General features: G+C 39.0%; 2 protein-coding genes and 1 long non-coding RNA gene across 5 annotated transcripts; 1 reads left to right on the top strand and 2 right to left on the bottom strand.

Annotated features, from left to right (window-relative positions):
* The first annotated feature begins 754 nt into the window (after nt 1-754).
* Nucleotides 755-4,278, top strand: LOC309480389 (uncharacterized protein). Of its 3 annotated transcripts, none has more exons than XM_082144828.1 (8): nt 755-1,447; nt 1,533-1,586; nt 2,070-2,150; nt 3,107-3,197; nt 3,300-3,360; nt 3,523-3,620; nt 3,707-3,825; nt 3,933-4,278. In XM_082144828.1, the coding sequence occupies exons 1-6, from the start codon at nt 1,432-1,434 to the stop codon at nt 3,538-3,540; spliced, it is 321 nt and encodes a 106-aa protein (XP_082000954.1). In that variant the 5' UTR covers nt 755-1,431; the 3' UTR covers nt 3,541-3,620; nt 3,707-3,825; nt 3,933-4,278. The 3 variants fall into 3 exon arrangements, 2 of the variants coding, with proteins under 2 accessions (XP_082000954.1, XP_082000955.1); XM_082144829.1 differs by having other exon boundaries at nt 756-1,447; nt 2,070-2,154; nt 3,107-3,145; XR_014199604.1 differs by lacking the exons at nt 755-1,447; nt 1,533-1,586 and having other exon boundaries at nt 2,069-2,150; nt 3,107-3,145.
* Nucleotides 4,279-5,638: 1,360 nt separating this feature from the next.
* On the bottom strand, nt 5,639-10,978 carry LOC309480224 (uncharacterized protein). The gene is made up of 5 exons (XM_082144635.1): nt 9,911-10,978; nt 7,721-8,302; nt 7,488-7,631; nt 6,975-7,230; nt 5,639-6,675 (listed from the first exon to the last, which is right to left on the bottom strand). The coding sequence occupies exons 1-5, from the start codon at nt 10,625-10,627 to the stop codon at nt 6,011-6,013; spliced, it is 2,364 nt and encodes a 787-aa protein (XP_082000761.1). The 5' UTR covers nt 10,628-10,978; the 3' UTR covers nt 5,639-6,010.
* Nucleotides 10,979-16,260: 5,282 nt separating this feature from the next.
* On the bottom strand, nt 16,261-16,957 carry LOC309480067. The gene is made up of 2 exons (XR_014199528.1): nt 16,762-16,957; nt 16,261-16,647 (listed from the first exon to the last, which is right to left on the bottom strand). It is a non-coding gene; the product is annotated as an uncharacterized lncRNA (long non-coding RNA).
* Between the last annotated feature and the right edge of the window lie 369 nt (nt 16,958-17,326).

A 17,326-nucleotide genomic window follows, 5' to 3' on the forward strand; every position in this document is an offset into this window, starting at 1 on the left:
TGTTAAGAGCTTTATACACAAATAGTAAAATTTTAAAATCAATCCTGAATGTGACAGGTAGCCAGTGGAGTTTGAATAGCGCTACCACTTTTGGAGCAATGCACAACATGTTGCAGAAATTTTTACTGCCCTTTTTGTGATAGCAGTATTATTAAACAGACAAAATGGGACAAATTGAATAACCACATTAAAATCCACTTTAAAAGGCTGTTGTTCATAAAGGAACATCTGGACTTACAGTGTACAGTGGCAATATATATATTATTTTACATTTATCCATTTGTCAGACGCTTTTATCCAAAGATAGATGGTTTTCTGCATGATTTAGACAAAATATTAAATTATCTTCATTAATGTCTAAAGGTTACACAAACAATCCACACTGAAACTTAAGCTAACAAAACACAAACAATTATATATTCCTGTATTCTCACAGTAAACTGCCATGCAGGCTAGAATTGAGAAACATTATTGGATAAATCTTATAATTTACATTTCTCTGGGCCAATCGGAATCTTAGCACTTTTTCTCTTGGCCAATCAGAATCTTAGCACTTGCGTCATAATCTTGAAGCACACACAGCGTCAACAACAGCTGAGCTCGCCATTTGCCTGGCTACCGTGCGAGTCTAATGGAAACTCACGCATGAATTTTTCTGCATTGAACTTGTTTTAGCGCCTGCCAAAGTGAATTTTTGTCCCGCCAAAGTCTTATTTGATCGGTGAGTAATGTAGATGAACGGCTGCGTTTGTGACAGGGCGCATGTTTTAACTAAAAGAACGACCAGAGAGAGAGAGAGCTGGTCGCGCGCGCGCACTCTCTGTGTAAACAACTTCTCGTTAGCTTTTGGCGCTTTTTTTATTTTTTTTTTAAAGTTAGCTTGCTGCTCATGGTTCATGTTCAGTGTCCATGTTATTTTAGCTGTACACGAGAGATTATGTCAATTTGGGATACTAAACTGCACGTAAACCGATAGCAGCATGGCATAGAGTTCTGAGTCTGACTGGCTAACTTAGCTCTTTGCTAACTAAGTTAGCTTGTCCATATAGCAGCTTGCTACGGGGTTCACAGATGATGCAAGGTGGGTTTAAAGGTGAATTGTCTAATTTATAAATGTGCGTCGTGAATGTGACACCTAACGTAACAACGTTACCAGGCAGAGGAGAAGGACGATGAGGTGATTAGATGAAATATAAAATCGGTTGATACAAATTGGGCCTGAAATTTTATACAAACATTTTGCAGTATTATTGGATTCGGATGAGAATATCAGGGGTAATCGTTTTCTCTTCATTTATAATTGCAGTTTAAAAATTAAATTCTTTAACTTTATATATTTTATTTTACATTACCTCTGTATAAGCGTCAAGATATAACGTTACCCCCTTCAATAATGTACGAAGGAAGCTGCAGCCCATTGAGGACACCAGCATGTTGCACAAAACTGGTGAGTACTGATGACAACTTAAACATAATATTGTGTTGTGTACAACATAAGTCACAGGCTTATTCATGTGTTTTATCTAATAAAGATTGTGCCATGTCTAGCCAAGTGGAGCGTACTGGCAGTGAAATGTCCACTCCTGGTAAGTACTTTTCCCCCTGCACAAAACATTGCTCTGCACAAAGTCACACTCCATTCAAGACAAGTAGTTTTTTACTGCTTGTGAATAATCTATTTTAAATATATACAGTGCTGGTCAGAGTTATTTAAGCCGCTTAATTAAGAGTGAGAACCTACTCATCTTGAATGGACAAAAAAAACTAATGTTTTTGTCTCATCTTTCCATAGAACATTTGAAAAGTAACTGACACTACTGGACCTTCAAACGGGCAGCGTTCTATGGTCAGAGTCTGGTCGTCCCTCTGCCCGTTTGAAGTTCCAGTAGTGTCAGTTACTTTTCAAATGTTCTATGGAAAGATGAGACAAAAACATTAGTTTTTTTTGTCCATTCAAGATGAGTAGGTTCTTCTCACTCTTAATTAAGCGTAGTAATGACTCCAGTATTTCATTATTAATTTAGTATAGGCAACATGACCGTACTTACTGGCTGACTCATGTGTTTCAGACTCAAACTTTGAATGTCTTGTGGAAGCCTTCTCTGACCCGGAGAAATGTGCAGCCAGATTTCAGCGCAAGGAAATTTCCAGTGAGTATTCACTTTATCTGTTGCCCCAACCTTTATTTCTTTTTTCAGTGGAAAATAAATTTAGTTGAGGAATAACATTTCAGTATTTTTCTACAGAGATTGGACTTTAATGGCAACCAACAATCCCAATGTTCAAAGAAGGTTCAAATGTCTGTAATGCCAGCAGACTAGCACAAGACAAACAATTGTTTAAAAAATACATAAATGTGTATATATAATTTTAGAAAATGACAGATGGTTTTACTAGATAAGAACCTGATTTCTCGACTGGGATTGTGTAGAGACTCTGAAGCTGCATTGAGACGGACATTTGAACCGTCTTGGAACATTCAGATCTTTGGTTGCCATTAAAGTATATGCCATTAAAAATATGGAAATGTTTTCCTTAAACTTAATTTCTTTTCCACTGAGGAAAGACAGACATGGATATCTTGTCACTCAGTGTGAGTAAATTATCAGAAAATTTTCATTTTGAGGTGAACTAATCCTTTAAGGCTGATTTATACTTTTGCGTCAGACCGAAGCCCGAGCCTCTACGCTATAGGCTACACTGTTTCATTTATACTTCTGCATTGTTGTCCCTGTTGACGCACAATTACACATGCAGAAAGAAGCCTGTGAAACCCGAGGGAGGCGTTCTAGACCAATCACAGCGCTTCCGTCCACGTAAAATTGACGCATTGTTACATTTTGGGAGAGGTGCACGTCAGGGTGTGCTAAAGGGTACGCTATGTACACAGCCTACTCTGTAGCTACAGCGGGAGGTCGACGCATAACTATAAATTGGTCTTTACTTACTGCTTGAGAATCAAGTTTGGTAACAGTTTATTTTATTGGCTTAATGACATGTTTCAGACAGTCTTGCTTAGAAGAGCAGAGTGTGGCAATTCTTACCTTTTTGTTTGATTTCAATAATTGTACATTTTTTAATATTCTTTGTTTTTTTCGCCCTTAAGATGCTAGCGCACCTCTGAGCAAAGACCTGTTGACACCCAGTAAGTATTCATCTCATCGGTCACTTTTGTATTTTGTCAGGCCTTGTGAAATGTAAGAATATTCAGTTTTTCATGATTTCATCATAAAGCAAGAGGTCATGGGAGTGATGGCTATTATTTGTTTAATAATTGTAAATAATCATGTAATTTACAGGAAGCAGTATGCCATCTTCACAACTCTGAGACAAATTGTGGGCGCTACGAACTGGAGCAAGGTAAAAAAATGTAAAGTATCTTACATTCTTTTATTTTTTTACTTACATAAAAACTTACAAACATTTTAAAGGTAAGATTCAAAGAATATGCTTTCATTCTCTTGTATAAGAAAATAGATCCGTTATAGTTTACGATCTTAATCATACATTTTGTTTCCATAGAGTAACCTCGCCTCATAACGAGGGCGTAACCTCACATTTACTCAGAGCTATGTCTGCAAGTCCAGATTTTCATGACGCTGATCATGACGACATTATAAGTAACTTTGACTATTTTCTCCTTGTTTCATTTTACTGTGACTTGCGTTGTTTTTATTCATATCACTCTCATTTAATTGTTTTCCAGCTGCCTGTAAGACGTACTACGAGACAGTACGCAGGAGCTTCAGGTACAAACAACCAGATCTGGCATTGCAGGCCGAAGCTGTGAAGAGTTCAGCTCGGAGTCGAGCGAGAAGAAAGAGGGTAAGATTTTTAGTCAATGTGACTATTTTTCAAGTGCATTAATAGATGTTTTGTGTCCATACACAGTGCATCACAGTACTGATTGTCTGTATTGGTTGTTTTTACAGCTGCTAGAAGCGAGACGGTGTGCTAGGTGAGGATGACGTGGGCATTTGGAAGTGCGCCACCATAGATCTGATGTCCGATGAAGTTCAACCACCAGCCAGGAGCTGACAGAGCTCTGTGCTACGCTGCAGTCGAGATTAGAGGCGACTCCTAAATACAGGACAACGCACCACAGACGTTTTCAAAGTGGATCGAATTCAGAGAGAACGCCGCTAGTCACCTACAGCTCCGAAGATGAAAACAGACACTGAGCTTCCAATTTGTTGTGTGTGCAGATGATCTATGCTTTGTACATAGGTGTATATTGTTTTGTGTTTGTGCTAATAAAGCTCTTTCTTTGAATAAACAGCATGTCCCTGGCAAATTTTCCTTTCCTTTATAAATTCATGTCCTTGATGGTAATAATAGTGTAGTCCATAGGTTAACAATGACATGAATATACCACAGAATAGCATATTATGAATATAAAAAAATAATTTATGTATCATCATTTATATGAATATTATAATTTTTTGAATTTATAATGAGCGAGGGTGACCAATAGTAACAGATCTGCCAACCAATCACGAGTGATTTTTCTTGTTTAAACCACGTGGGTTAAACCAATAGTGAGTGAGGAAATTCAAGCCTTTCTCTGGCGGGAGCTGCTATTCATATGGTAATTAGAGCCATTCACACCTCCGGCGCGAGCGCTCTGCATACGTCATGGTTCGTTTCCGACAATATTCGGCACAGACGAACGCGACGTTCACAGGCTGTAAATTGTCGTTAACTGCCGAAAATTAGGGAGATTTACGGCCGTTTACGGGGTCGGAAATCCCAATTTTCATGCAGTGTATATCATATATTAATTAATTTAATTGCAGTTCCAGACACACTTTGCAGAGTGAGCTGGAACCTCTGGACATGACCGTTGCAGAGGAGGAAGTAGAGCCAGAATTTTCAGAACTCACTACACCTTTCAGTCCCCTTCCTGCCATACAGAGGCCTGCAGCACCCTTACTGGCAGGCGAAAGATCGGTTACCCCCACACCACTGCCTAGCACCTCCACACCACAAATAACAACTCACAGAGCTGACACCACTACCCCCACCCTTCAACAATACAGACAGAAGCGGAGAAGAACGGTTTCCCCAAATACAACAGAGCAACAGTTATTGGACATAATAACACAACCCACTACACCTGTACCACCAAATGTCCCCACACAGGAGGATGAAATGTATTATTTTGCCCTCAGTTTAATTCCGAAACTGAATCGGTTGCTTCCCAGAAACCGTTCCAGGGCACAAATACACATAATGACCTACCTGGCTGACCTGGAGTTAGAAGATGAGGTTCAGAGGCAACAAGCGACAGCATCACACACAGTGTTCCCTAGCAGAGGAAGCCAGCACCCACAATCTGGATTTCAGCCTATTCACCCCACACCCACCTAACCATGAGGAACAAACCCACCATCACCCCCACCAAGTCACTCCTCCGCCAATGTCCACCATGCATAAACAACATCCCAGCACTTACCATCGACTGTAGTACTACAGTTTAGCATTCCAAAAGTTTTTTTTTTTTTTTTTTTACTTAATCCAACGATTTGTTGTAAATAGTTTAGCAGTTTCAATTATTATTTTTTGTATTGTTCATGTTGTTAAGTATGTAGCCTATGTTCATACAGGGTATATACAGCAATCCTTAAGTTAAATTTACTACTTTTTAATACCTTTTTTACTACCTTCAGAATTTTTTTTAAAACCATCACGACACTGAATTGCAAGTGTTAATCAGCGACCTTTCTATTATTTACACAGATTTTGACATATATAACATACAAAAAAGAATAGATTTAGAGACTGATGTTGACAACATATTGCACATATTTATTTCACTACATAAAATGTGCAATGGAGAGAATGGATAGTTCCAGCACACTGGCTGGCATTCACTGCAAGTTGATGCATTACAAACTGGCATCTTCTATGAACTGTTGCTGATTCACAAACTGGCATCCACTACATGAACTGGTGAACTATTGTTTGCACTTGTGCTATAGGCCTAATATGAACTTGTGAGCATAAAATCCTATGGCAAGTGCCTTAATTCCATGGCCTTTTCCTCAATAGTTTTGTCCATTTTGACCAGTTCCTCTTTTTTCTCCCTGTGTCTCCTCCTAAGTGTGTTTGATTTGGTGATTAGCTGGGCCATTTTTGACCCAGCTTTCCCCTCTGCCTCCTCGGCCAATTTGTTGGCATCATTTTCAAGGATGGCACAGACTTCGTCCAGGACTCTGCGTTGCTTTTTGAGCTCCTGTAGTTCGTCCTCTGCGGCCTTCCTTTTCTTTGTTTGAGCATCACTCTCCCTCTTTTTACGCTCTTGCTCCAGGTAGAGCCTGTACTGGGACCTTGCTGAGGCCACAGAAGCCAGCAGGTCCTTGGTTAAAGGCACCTTGAGGACACCACCACAGCTACTGACATTGTCACAGATTAACCTCAGTGCCTCCAAGGATTCACCTAGAAGGTTACAGGTTTCCACCTCCTTGTTAATGGAGAAGCCCCTCTCCACGGTGGCTTGTCCATGTGAAAGAAGTAAAACTCTCTGGCAAAATCTCAACAGGTCCATGTAGGATGGACTGAGGGTCAAGTGTAGAAAAAGATCCACACGTTGCTTGAAAGGCTGGAAAGAGCGGAATTGTTCACCTCTGCCCTCAAGAGACAGCAATGATGTAAACTGCTGAATGATTACATCACCTACAACATAGACAAAGAAATTAAGTTAATTAATAGGTCATTTAAATTTAGTAGTCCCAGTTGGCCTATCAGACCATTTGGCAATACATACATCACAACATCATGTTATAACATCTAAGTAGAGCTAGGAATGTGTAAGGCTTCTTCTGAACTTATTAATTTGATTAAGCATTGACACTTCCTGACTGTTGAGAGGAGAATGCAGAAAACCATCTTGCTAACACACACTTCTCACACAAGGCTTTAATCAATCTGAATAACCTATGCACTTTGACTGTCCCTATACAATATCTTCTTACCAGCTGGGATGCCACCTGCCAAATGTTTGCCCTGGAGGAATGTTTGCACTATTCCTTTCATCTGTCTGATGCACCAATCGGGATCTCTGTGCATTCTTGAAGGGTCCAAGCATGCAATCTGCCTGACCACTTTGAATTTCAGGGGGCTTTTCTCCTGTAGCTTCACAACAACCTTAACCAGGCCCTGTAAACATTCTCGCCTGAAGGTGAGCACAGAAAGCTCACCAACCTTGAATCCTGGTTTGCTCTGAAGTTCCTAACAAATGAGGAACATTAGTGAATGTTCACTGCAAATGCTTTGGAAAATAATTTGTTTTACTTATTTATCCCTATTTCTTTTTCATCTTCTTATTACTATTAATTTGAGTAGTTGTAGTAGCAGACTAAACATAGTAGTAGCAGTAGTAGTACTACTAAATGACAGAAGTTAATTTTACAACATAAATCCTGGTTCTTTGTGCAGGCAACCCAAAACACGTGCATCTCTAGGGGGACAAAAATAAAGAAAATTACCTTGATAGCAGATTCTGCTCCCAGGCCTATGTCTACACTCTTTGGGGAGACCAAGTTCTTTTCATCTGTTAGATCTATTTTGATCAGCTGCAGGGGTGTGAGGTCCTGGGTGAGCTCTCGTTGAACGAACCGCCTCAGTAAACTCTTAAAATTACAAAAGCAGTTAGTAATCCAACAATTTACACAGATTCACCAAATGCAATCAATTTTATAAAATAATTAATGATCATTACCATCAGCAGCTCAGTCAAATCTTTTGCCAAGAAGGGCAACACTGGCTCATCAGTTTGGAACTTTGTCAAGAAGGGGTTGAAAGTTCTTGCAATTGCCAGAAAAAACTGGAGTTTTGCAATAATGAAAGGATCCTTTTGTGCAGCTACTATGGTGTCATATGAAGCTGTGCAGGGGACTGGAACCTTCTTTTTCTCTGCAGCATCCACATACGTCTTCAGCACTGGCCAAACTTCAACTGCCCTTTCCGCCACAGGAACGTTTTCCACCCATCTATGGCCACAAAATGGTAAGGGAAAGCAGGAGGACCCCGTCAGGCTAGTGAAATCTTCTCTCCTGGCAGGAACATTATGAAAGAGGAAATGCATGGCTCGCAGAAGTTTTTCCAACTGCCACATAGTAAAGCCTGCCTTTAAAGCATTGTGGACGGTGTGAAGTCCACAGCTTCCAACAGTGACAACCTGGGCACCTCCATAGAGCTCTGCATGTTCTTTCTGGAGAAGATCCACCAACTTGAAATTCACATTGGGGCCATCCATTCCAACTGATAGCAGTTGCCTCATATTCAATTGTGTGACACATTCCTGTGAATCGACACCAGGAGGAAATCTGTTATAAGTTATCATTCAGACACAGTAAAATAGATCTCAACATTAACAAAGGTTGGTTAAGGAGAAGCATAACTGCCAGGGATGCAAACACATGTATGGTCAAAAAAGAGAGAGGTTATCGAAGCCCTCGCCCCACGGCAAATATCCAGATACTTACATAATTGTGATGAATTTATTCCTTTGTAAGTTATCATTTTGCAGTGTAAGATTACAGTTAACACCTTTAAAAATTACATAAATGTATTATGTATTTTTATTTAACTTAGTGAGTGTATAAATCAGCAGCAAAAAGTAATTCTTGAAAAAAATCTGCACAGTAATTTTCTAAAATCTAAACATGTTAATAAAAACAAATAATATTATTTTTAGTACTCTTATAAAATGCAATCAGGCAATCATACATTTCACAATTTTATATTTATATATGAATGTAAAGAATTCAGAAGTGTATAGATTTATATAGCCTACGCTACACTACACAGAAATAATACACAATTAAATTATGATTATTTTAAATGTATTGAGCAGGTTAAGTATAAAAAATATAGGCTTTTAATTTAATAATCTTTCAGTGCGCAAAACCATGATAATATGAAACGCTTCAAAACAGAGCGCGTATGCAGAATGCTCAAAGCAACATGGAGTCACAGCAAGTGCGCATATAAAAGTTCACGGCACAAAGCGAAGAAATGTCGAGCGCACAAATCCTAGTGTATATCTGTCCAACAGTTTGTTTATCATTTGTTTCTTCAAGAGTTTTAAATTCCATTTATTGTGAGTTTGATGCCGATTCAGTCCTTGTGCTGTGTGTGATCTAACAGGCACACGGTAGGGAGTCGTTTAAAAACAGCAACAAACTCCAACAAAATAAAGTCATTTTATGCAAATCCACAGCCTTTTCTCTACAGATCAAGCATTTTAATGTGAATATATCATCATATTGGAGAGTTTTACCGTGCATCCTGCAGTAACCGGAAGAGGCGCGCGTGCTGTTTGAATAACGTCACTACTGAATGGAGAATGATTGACAGCCGCAGAGGAGGGAAAACGAGTTTCCGTAAACTTTAATTATGTAAATAGCCTTCTGTCCCTCACATTAAGCTATGGAATGCCTTTAGATGACTTTGTCACCCAAACTAACGTGAAAAAAGCGGGAGGCGCCGAAAAGTGCGCTGTTTGCATCCCTGTACTGCATAGTACACATTTGATTTTAATTAATAATGGGTAACGTTAATTCAGCAATTAAATTATTTAGTGTTTTTTTCCAACAACAAAACCTTAGCCAAATATTACATTTCTATAACTGTGATAAGTTGTTGAATTTAACAAAATACTAAAAACAGTTTTCTTGTACTTTGGAGCTATACCCCACAGGTCAATAAATGCAGGTGGGCCTAACGTTACAGGTTTCATTAAAGTAACTGCAGGACTTTGGCCAATTTTATTATTTTGTGTAACCAACAGTAAATTAGCCAACATCATCCTATAATACAAAATACAAAATCTTTGTGAATAAATAACTCTTCAAATGAGTGATCACAGGATACCGCGTAAGTATGGCTATATAAAAAAAGAACTTACCTTTATGTGATGCAACAAATCTTCGGTCCTTCCATGTCCCAAAAACTGAGATCCAAAGTATCTGGATTGGACACGGTCATCCTCCCAGTATCGAACATGGATGTCAAGCTGTTTTTTCTTTGACGCCTGATTGAGGCTCTCATCAAACATTAACACGAATGGCCCAGCCTTGTTGATGCCATCAACAAGCTGTTTTTTGAAGAACGATGCTAATCCAAATCTGATTATGTACCCGGTTTTGTCTTTACCACACGTGAATGACTTCGCGATGTCAGAGTCGGGAAACATTTCTTTAAACAGCTCCGAAATTCCGTCATTGGAGTTCAATGAGTGGTGTTTAACTGCAGTGTTCAGACACCACAGAGCCTCCGCGCGCAGTGTTGGTGTGGCGCCCATGACCACCCGGAGGTCAGACGTTGCTGGAGCCGTAGCATCGGCCAGTAGGCCTACAGTGGCACTAATTTGCGGCGGTGGTGGTGTAGCCGCACAGACAGCTGAGATTGGTAGAGTTAACTGCTCTCTCCGAGCACGCATTCCATTTTTATGTTTAGTGGATTGCATATGCGACCGAAGTGCGTTAGCTCCCATCCAGTTGACATTGATGTTTTTTTTACACACCGAACAATAAGCCTGCCTGTTATTCCCTACTACAGGCCTGAGCCAGTCCTTAAACGCTGGGTCGTTCACCCAGCTACCAGAAAACTTGCATTTGCCCATGAAGACGACGATGGTTGTGCAGTCGTTGAAGATGTTTCTTCTGTTAAGCGCGCAGTGTTCTGAGATGATGCCGAACGACCACTGAAAATGACGTCAGCATCAAACATAAGTTGAGACGGAGACGAAAGATCTTTGATCATGTGCCCAGATATGCTAAAGCCCATATTTAAACGAACTAACGCGAACGCAGATAGAATTTCAATCAGAATAGGACACCTGATAGTCTGAAAAAAATAATACCTAATTTGGAAAAAAATAATACCTCTGAGACCACATTTAATACTTTTAATGGCCTTAAATTTGACAATTTTGATTTATCACTTTTTAATACTTTTTAAAACCCCGCGGATACCCTGTCATAATAATTTTATGCATGACTTTATTGAGATATTGGTTCAATATACTTAATAAACCTTTTTTAGATGATTTACCCAAGTCAAAGATATTTATTTGAAGCATGAAACTAGTGTAATACATATTTTAACTTAATTGAAGCAAAATACATTTATTCATTAATATTTAAAAATACATACAATGGCCTAATATTTACCTCAGTGTAACTGCAAGTCGCTGCTTGGGTTCAATAGACTGCCTGTAGTTTGTTGTTTGCCTTGTTAGTTGGCCTCCAATCAGGGAAAGAATGTGATCCATTTGCTCTGCATTCATCCTGAAGAAGTTTAGGTGGCGGTCACGGTCAAGGTGGAGTTCAGCGACAAGATGGTAATATGCACCATATTCTCTCCTTCGTCGGTTCATGGAGTGAACCCAAAGTCTGCGTCTTTTCCGTAGTCTTCTTAATAGCAAATACAGCGCAATGGCCTTCCTTCTATCAACAACTCGCACTACACGGTAAACAAAGTCAACAAAAACAAAGATGAACCAAAAGTTACGCTATAATATATTAATTAATAAAATAAGCTTCTTGACAAGTCTTTTCTCTTAAATATATTTGAAAACGAAATAAAGCAATGCCAACTTACCCATTATAGAGTAGGTTACTCTGTCTGTAGCTACACACGCTGCGGTTCAGTTTCGCGTGTCAAACGCTGCCAGTGTGGAAGCAAAACGCGCGTGTCCTGCTTCCGCTCACTGTACGCACTGCTCATGCGCTGCTGACGCTCTTCTAGCGCATGCAGTGTGAAACCGGCGTCAGTCATCATAAACTGTCTATAATCTGCTTCCTCACCGTTATCTCTGGAATCGATCCATTCTGCTGAATAAATACATTATATACTTACCTTCCTGTTTGCTTTTTTTTTATTTTTTATTTTTTTATACTTTATTTTAAAGGATTTTTCAAGTAAAAACACAGAACAAACAACACTGGCTCGGACTACACACACACACAAAAAAAAAAAAAAAAATACATAAAGGTATATTAATAAAAAGCTGCACAGCAGACTAGATGCCCAGAAAGGATATGCAGCCTAGACCTTAGAGAAGTCTTTGGGGGCCGACTGAGCTGTTAACTTGTCCAAATACCCAAGAAATGGACCCCAAACAGCAGAAAAGTTTTCAATAGAATCAATCCTCAAAAGTCGAAGTCTTTCCATCTGTATGACAGAGATCATATCCATAATCCACATCTGGAAGGAAGGGGGTGAGGGTGACTTCCAGTTCTTAAGCACAAGTCTCTTAGCCACGACCATACCCAGCATTAAGGACTGTTTAAATGCACCTGAAAGGCAAGAGGTGCGCTGTGAGAGGCCGAAGATGGCAAGTTCAGCATCCGGTGTAAGAGGCTTATTGTAAGCCTTGGAGTACCAGTCAAAAATGCTTGACCAAAATCCAGACAATAAAGGGCAAAACCAAAAAGCATGAGAAGCTGTATCCTCTGCCACCTTACACCTATCACATATTGGTGAAACGGGGTGGAAAATTTTATGCAATTTAGCTTTGGTGTAATGTAAGCGGTGAATAACTTTGAACTGGATCAGTTGGTGTCTGCTATTGACTGAACAAGCATGTATCGTAGCCAAGCACCTGTCCCACGTCTCATCGGAGAGCTCAACTCCTAGATCTTCCTCCCAGGCCTCCTTAAATCTTACAGTAGGGGCTGAGAGACAACTTCCAAATAAAGAAACAAATTTAGAAATAAGACGTACAGAGCCAGGAGGATTGAAAAAAACATCGAAAAAGACATGTTTCTCTGGGAGGAGTTCAAAATTACAAATTTTGGACTTCACGTAATGTCGGACTTGTAAATAACGAAAAAAATGTGCATTAGGCAGATCAAATTTCTCTCTTAACTGATTAAAAGATGCAAACCGTCCCTCAATATAAAGATCTTTAATGGAACCCAAACCTTTTTCCCTCCAGACATGATAAGTTCTATCAGACCATGGGGGTAAAAAGGACTGATTGTAACAAATTGGCGCATGAACAGAGGTCTCCGGCAGGGCCAAAACTTTTCTCACTTGATTTAAAATTTTGACAGAATTTTTCAAAACAAAGCTTAATTTATTCAGCTCTTTGGGCTTATCCAATTTGGAGAACAGCAGTGCCGTTAAGGAGGTGCCAACAGCCAGGTTGGTCTCCATTTGTACCCACAAGGGGGACTCAGGGGTCTGATTACCCGGTACCTCCTTCAGCCAGAACATTAAAGCCCTAATATTGGCAGCCCAATAATAATTTTTAAATACTGGCATACCCAGACCACCCAAAGACTTGGATTTTTGTAGATGACTCTTAGAAATCCGGTGGGTCTTATAATTCCAAAAATAAGACAGGATTATAGAATCCAGTTCCTTAAAGAAAGCAGAGTTAAGAAAAATAGGGAGATTTTGACACAGATATAGGAATCTAGGAAGAGAAACCATTTTAATTGAATTTATACGGCCAATCATAGACAAAGGTAACATTTTCCAATTCCCTATGTTACTTTTGAGCTTAGAAAGAAACTCCACAAAATTTAACTTAAATATTAATTTGGGATCTTTGGGGATTGTCAGTCCAAGATACGTGAAATGATCCCTAACTATCTTAAATGGCATATTCTCCAAAAAACCAGGGCCCGTATTCATAAAGATTCTAAGAATCCTCTAAGAAAACTCTTAATTTAGCTTAAAAACTTTTATGTAGGAGTCTTAGCTTAAAAGCGATTCGGGACCGATCTGAGAGCAACTCTGAGTAAGGAAAAGCCAAAAACTTTCATCTTAGTAAGGAGGCGGGGTTGACCCCGTTGCTATGTATGACACAATCTTTTGAAGACTGTGATTGGTTGGTTGTCCAAGAAGAAAAAAAAAAGTGATTTTAAGTATAGGGTCTATTCTAAGCCTTCACTTTGAAATTACATGCATCATTTTTCCTATTTGACCGTTCTCTCACACACACACACACATTATATATGTGTATATAAATCCTTTTTTTTATTATTTACCATGCTGTTAATTTCCTATAAGGTATTGGATTGGCTTAGAATGATAAAAATTGTTCCACTCTTTCCAATTACACTGATTGCTGGCATGTCTATTTAAGTGGTGGTTTGAATGTTGGTTTTAATGTATCAAACATGGAATTTTCCCAGTTGCCAAATATCGTAATGTAGTGATTACTTTAATTTCTGGTGCTATGGCATTTCTGTGCTGTGTTGGAGATGTTAGCGTGTCTCTAATAAGATCAGTCACAAACATGATCCCTGCACGATCTAATCTATAGCGTCTTATTAACTCACTGTTATTCATTGTCTGCAACACATTTCTTCTCCCTCTTCGTCTTTCTGCCATTTTCTCCTCTGCTAAAGAAACTCTTAAGCCTCTTAAAAGTCCTCGTCCGTGCTCCTAACAATTTTGACCTTAAGACCTCTTTTAAGGGTTAAGATGCTTTCTGAATTCCTTTTTTCTTTACTAGGATTTTTTCTTTAATTTTAAGAGTAAACGGCCACATTTCTAAGAATTGTCTTAGAATTTTGTCACTAGGAGCTACTCTTTGCATTAAGATTCTTTATGAATACGGGCCCAGGGCTGTAAGTGTCAGAGAGAGGCATAAAGTTACTCTTTGACCAATTAATGGTATATCCCGATAGTCTCCCGAAAGAAGTAATTAAATCTAAGAGAATGGGAACTGATCTCTCAGAGTTCCGCAAATATAATATTATATCGTCAGCATACAGGCTAATAAGAGCTTCCCTGCCCCCCACTTCAAGACCTGTAATATCTGTATGACGCCTTATACTTAGGGCGAGAGGCTCTATCGCAATGGCAAAAAGTGCAGGTGAGAGGGGACAACCCTGTTGCACTGAACGCTGCAAGGGAAATCTAGGCGACCTGTCTGTGTTAGTTAAAACTGAACACATTGGCCTGGCGTATATTAATCTGACCCAAGATATAAATGCCTCGCCAAACCCAAAACGCTGTAATGACGCAAACATATAAGGCCATTCGACCTGATCAAAAGCTTTCTGCGCATCCAAGGACAGGATAGCTGCCCCATTTGCTTTTGTATGATTGGCGTATATTGTGTTGAGAAGGCGACGTACATTCGAGAAAGAGAATCTGCCAGGGATAAATCCAGTCTGGTCAGGGTGAATGATAGAGGGTAGATGTTTGTTAAGCCGAATAGCTATCGCTTTAGTAATTACTTTTCTATCAAAATTCTGAAGTGCAATTGGCCTATAGCTGGCTGGGTCAGTTTCATCCTTATTTTTCTTTAGAATAAGAGAGATATTGGCTTCGTACAATGAACTAGGCAATTTTTTTTCTTTTTTAGAACAGATTATCATTCTTAGGAGGAGCGGGGCAAGGATATCACAAAATCGTTTTAAAAATTCAGCACAGAATCCATCTGGCCCAGCCGCCTTCCCATTTGGAAATGACTTCACAGCATTGATTATCTCCTCCAAAGTAAAGTCAGAATCCAAGTCGGCCCTAGCATCGTCGTCAAGCTTAGGAATTTCAAGAGAGTCGAAAAAATCCGTTAGATCAGAATGAGTGGCTATATTATCAGAAGTATAAAGTTGATTGTAAAAATCCTTAAAGCGAGCATTAATGTCCTTGGGGTTAGTTAACAGGATTCCCTCTTTAGACTTAATGCTATAAATCGACCTGGAAGCCTGAATCCCTTTGAGCTGTCGCGCCAAGAGCCTATCAGGCTTATCCCCTGTTTCAAAGTGTCTCTGCCTCATTTTCAAGAAAAGGTTATTTATTTGACCACCAAGAATGCCGCTGTATTCATACTTAAGCTTCATTATTTTGTTATAATCGTCAGATGATTTTGACTTCTGATATGCCAATTCAAGCATAGGAAGAATAGTTTGTATCTCTAAAAGCCGCCTATCTTTTTCCTTTTTAGAAGCAGATTCATAAGAAATGATATGCCCACGTATAACCACTTTTAAAGTCTCCCAAAGAGTAGAATCTGACACCTCCCCATTATCATTAAACTCTTTAAAATCTTTCAGCTTGACATTAATATATTCTACAAATTTACCATCAGTAAGCAGAGATGGATTAAAACGCCAGGAATAAGACCGCTTAGGAAGAGAGAAGTCAACAGACATGGTCAGGGGACTGTTATAACCGTCTCGTATTTTTTAATTCAAAACCAAAGTTATATAACGCAATAATGGGGGATTCAGTTTGCCTAATAGTTGCTCAAGAAAAATAAAGATACTTCCCACATGACAAAACAATATATTCCTTTTTTTATCTTTTTTATATCCTTATGCAAATAAAAATAATTGTCAACAACAACAAAAACAAATACAAGAAAAAGCAGCTACACAAAAAATTATCAATAGGTTGCACAATTCAATAAAGTGAACATCAATCTGTGTAAGCCTTGTGTCAGACAAGGCATAGTTCATCAAACAATGTCCAAAGTTGAAGCAGTCCTTTAGTAGATGAATAATCCAACCATCTGCGATGAATTTCCTCCGAAAGACAACAGTTCTCATGCATCAGACTCTTCCAAATCAGGAGCAGTCATGAGTAAGCCAAACTCTCAAGCTTACATTCCTCTGGACTTTAAATCCATATTTAAAGTGCATCATGGAGGGTTAAAGTCACTGATAAAGAGTCCTTCTAAAATACATACAAGATAAACTGTATCAAACTTCTTAGCAATAAACATCAACAATATCATCATCATCATCAAGGCATACTTTTTAAATAACAGGAAAGAAAACAAATCCTTACTTTAAGCTGAGCTTGAAATGTAACATTTCCCAACCAGGACATAGCACCAATGCAGTTAAGCCATGCTTTCTACTGCTATTTTTTACTCTCTTCCTCTACAAACCCCCCTTTATTTAAGAAAACATTCAGGCACAATAGCACCCCTAGTGGTGTGGAAGAAAGACTGCAGTAAAAAAATGATGTAACAGACTTGTCTGTTACACTGTGATCAGATATCAATATACTGTGGTATTTGGTGTCAATAACCTGCGAAATTAACTGGGAATCAACCAAAAAATAATCTATTCTACTATACGATTTGTGGACATGAGAGTAGTAAGAATAGTCCCTATCAGCAGGGTGCTGAACTCTCCAAATGTCCACCAAATTCCTGCATTTAAGCAGGTTGTTTAAAACCTGTACGGACGCAATTCCGGGGGGAGGGCGAGTGGATAGTCTATCCAAGTAAGGGTCTAAATAACAATTCAGATCTCCCCCGATTATTATATTGGAATTACTCCCATCAGGGATTAAGTCAAAAACCTTCTTGAAAAAATTAGGGTCGTCAGTGTTTGGACCATAGATG

The sequence above is a fragment of the Leuciscus leuciscus genome (genome assembly GCF_965113295.1).
Source record: "Leuciscus leuciscus genome assembly, chromosome: 18".
Classification (NCBI taxonomy): Eukaryota; Metazoa; Chordata; class Actinopteri; order Cypriniformes; family Leuciscidae; genus Leuciscus; species Leuciscus leuciscus.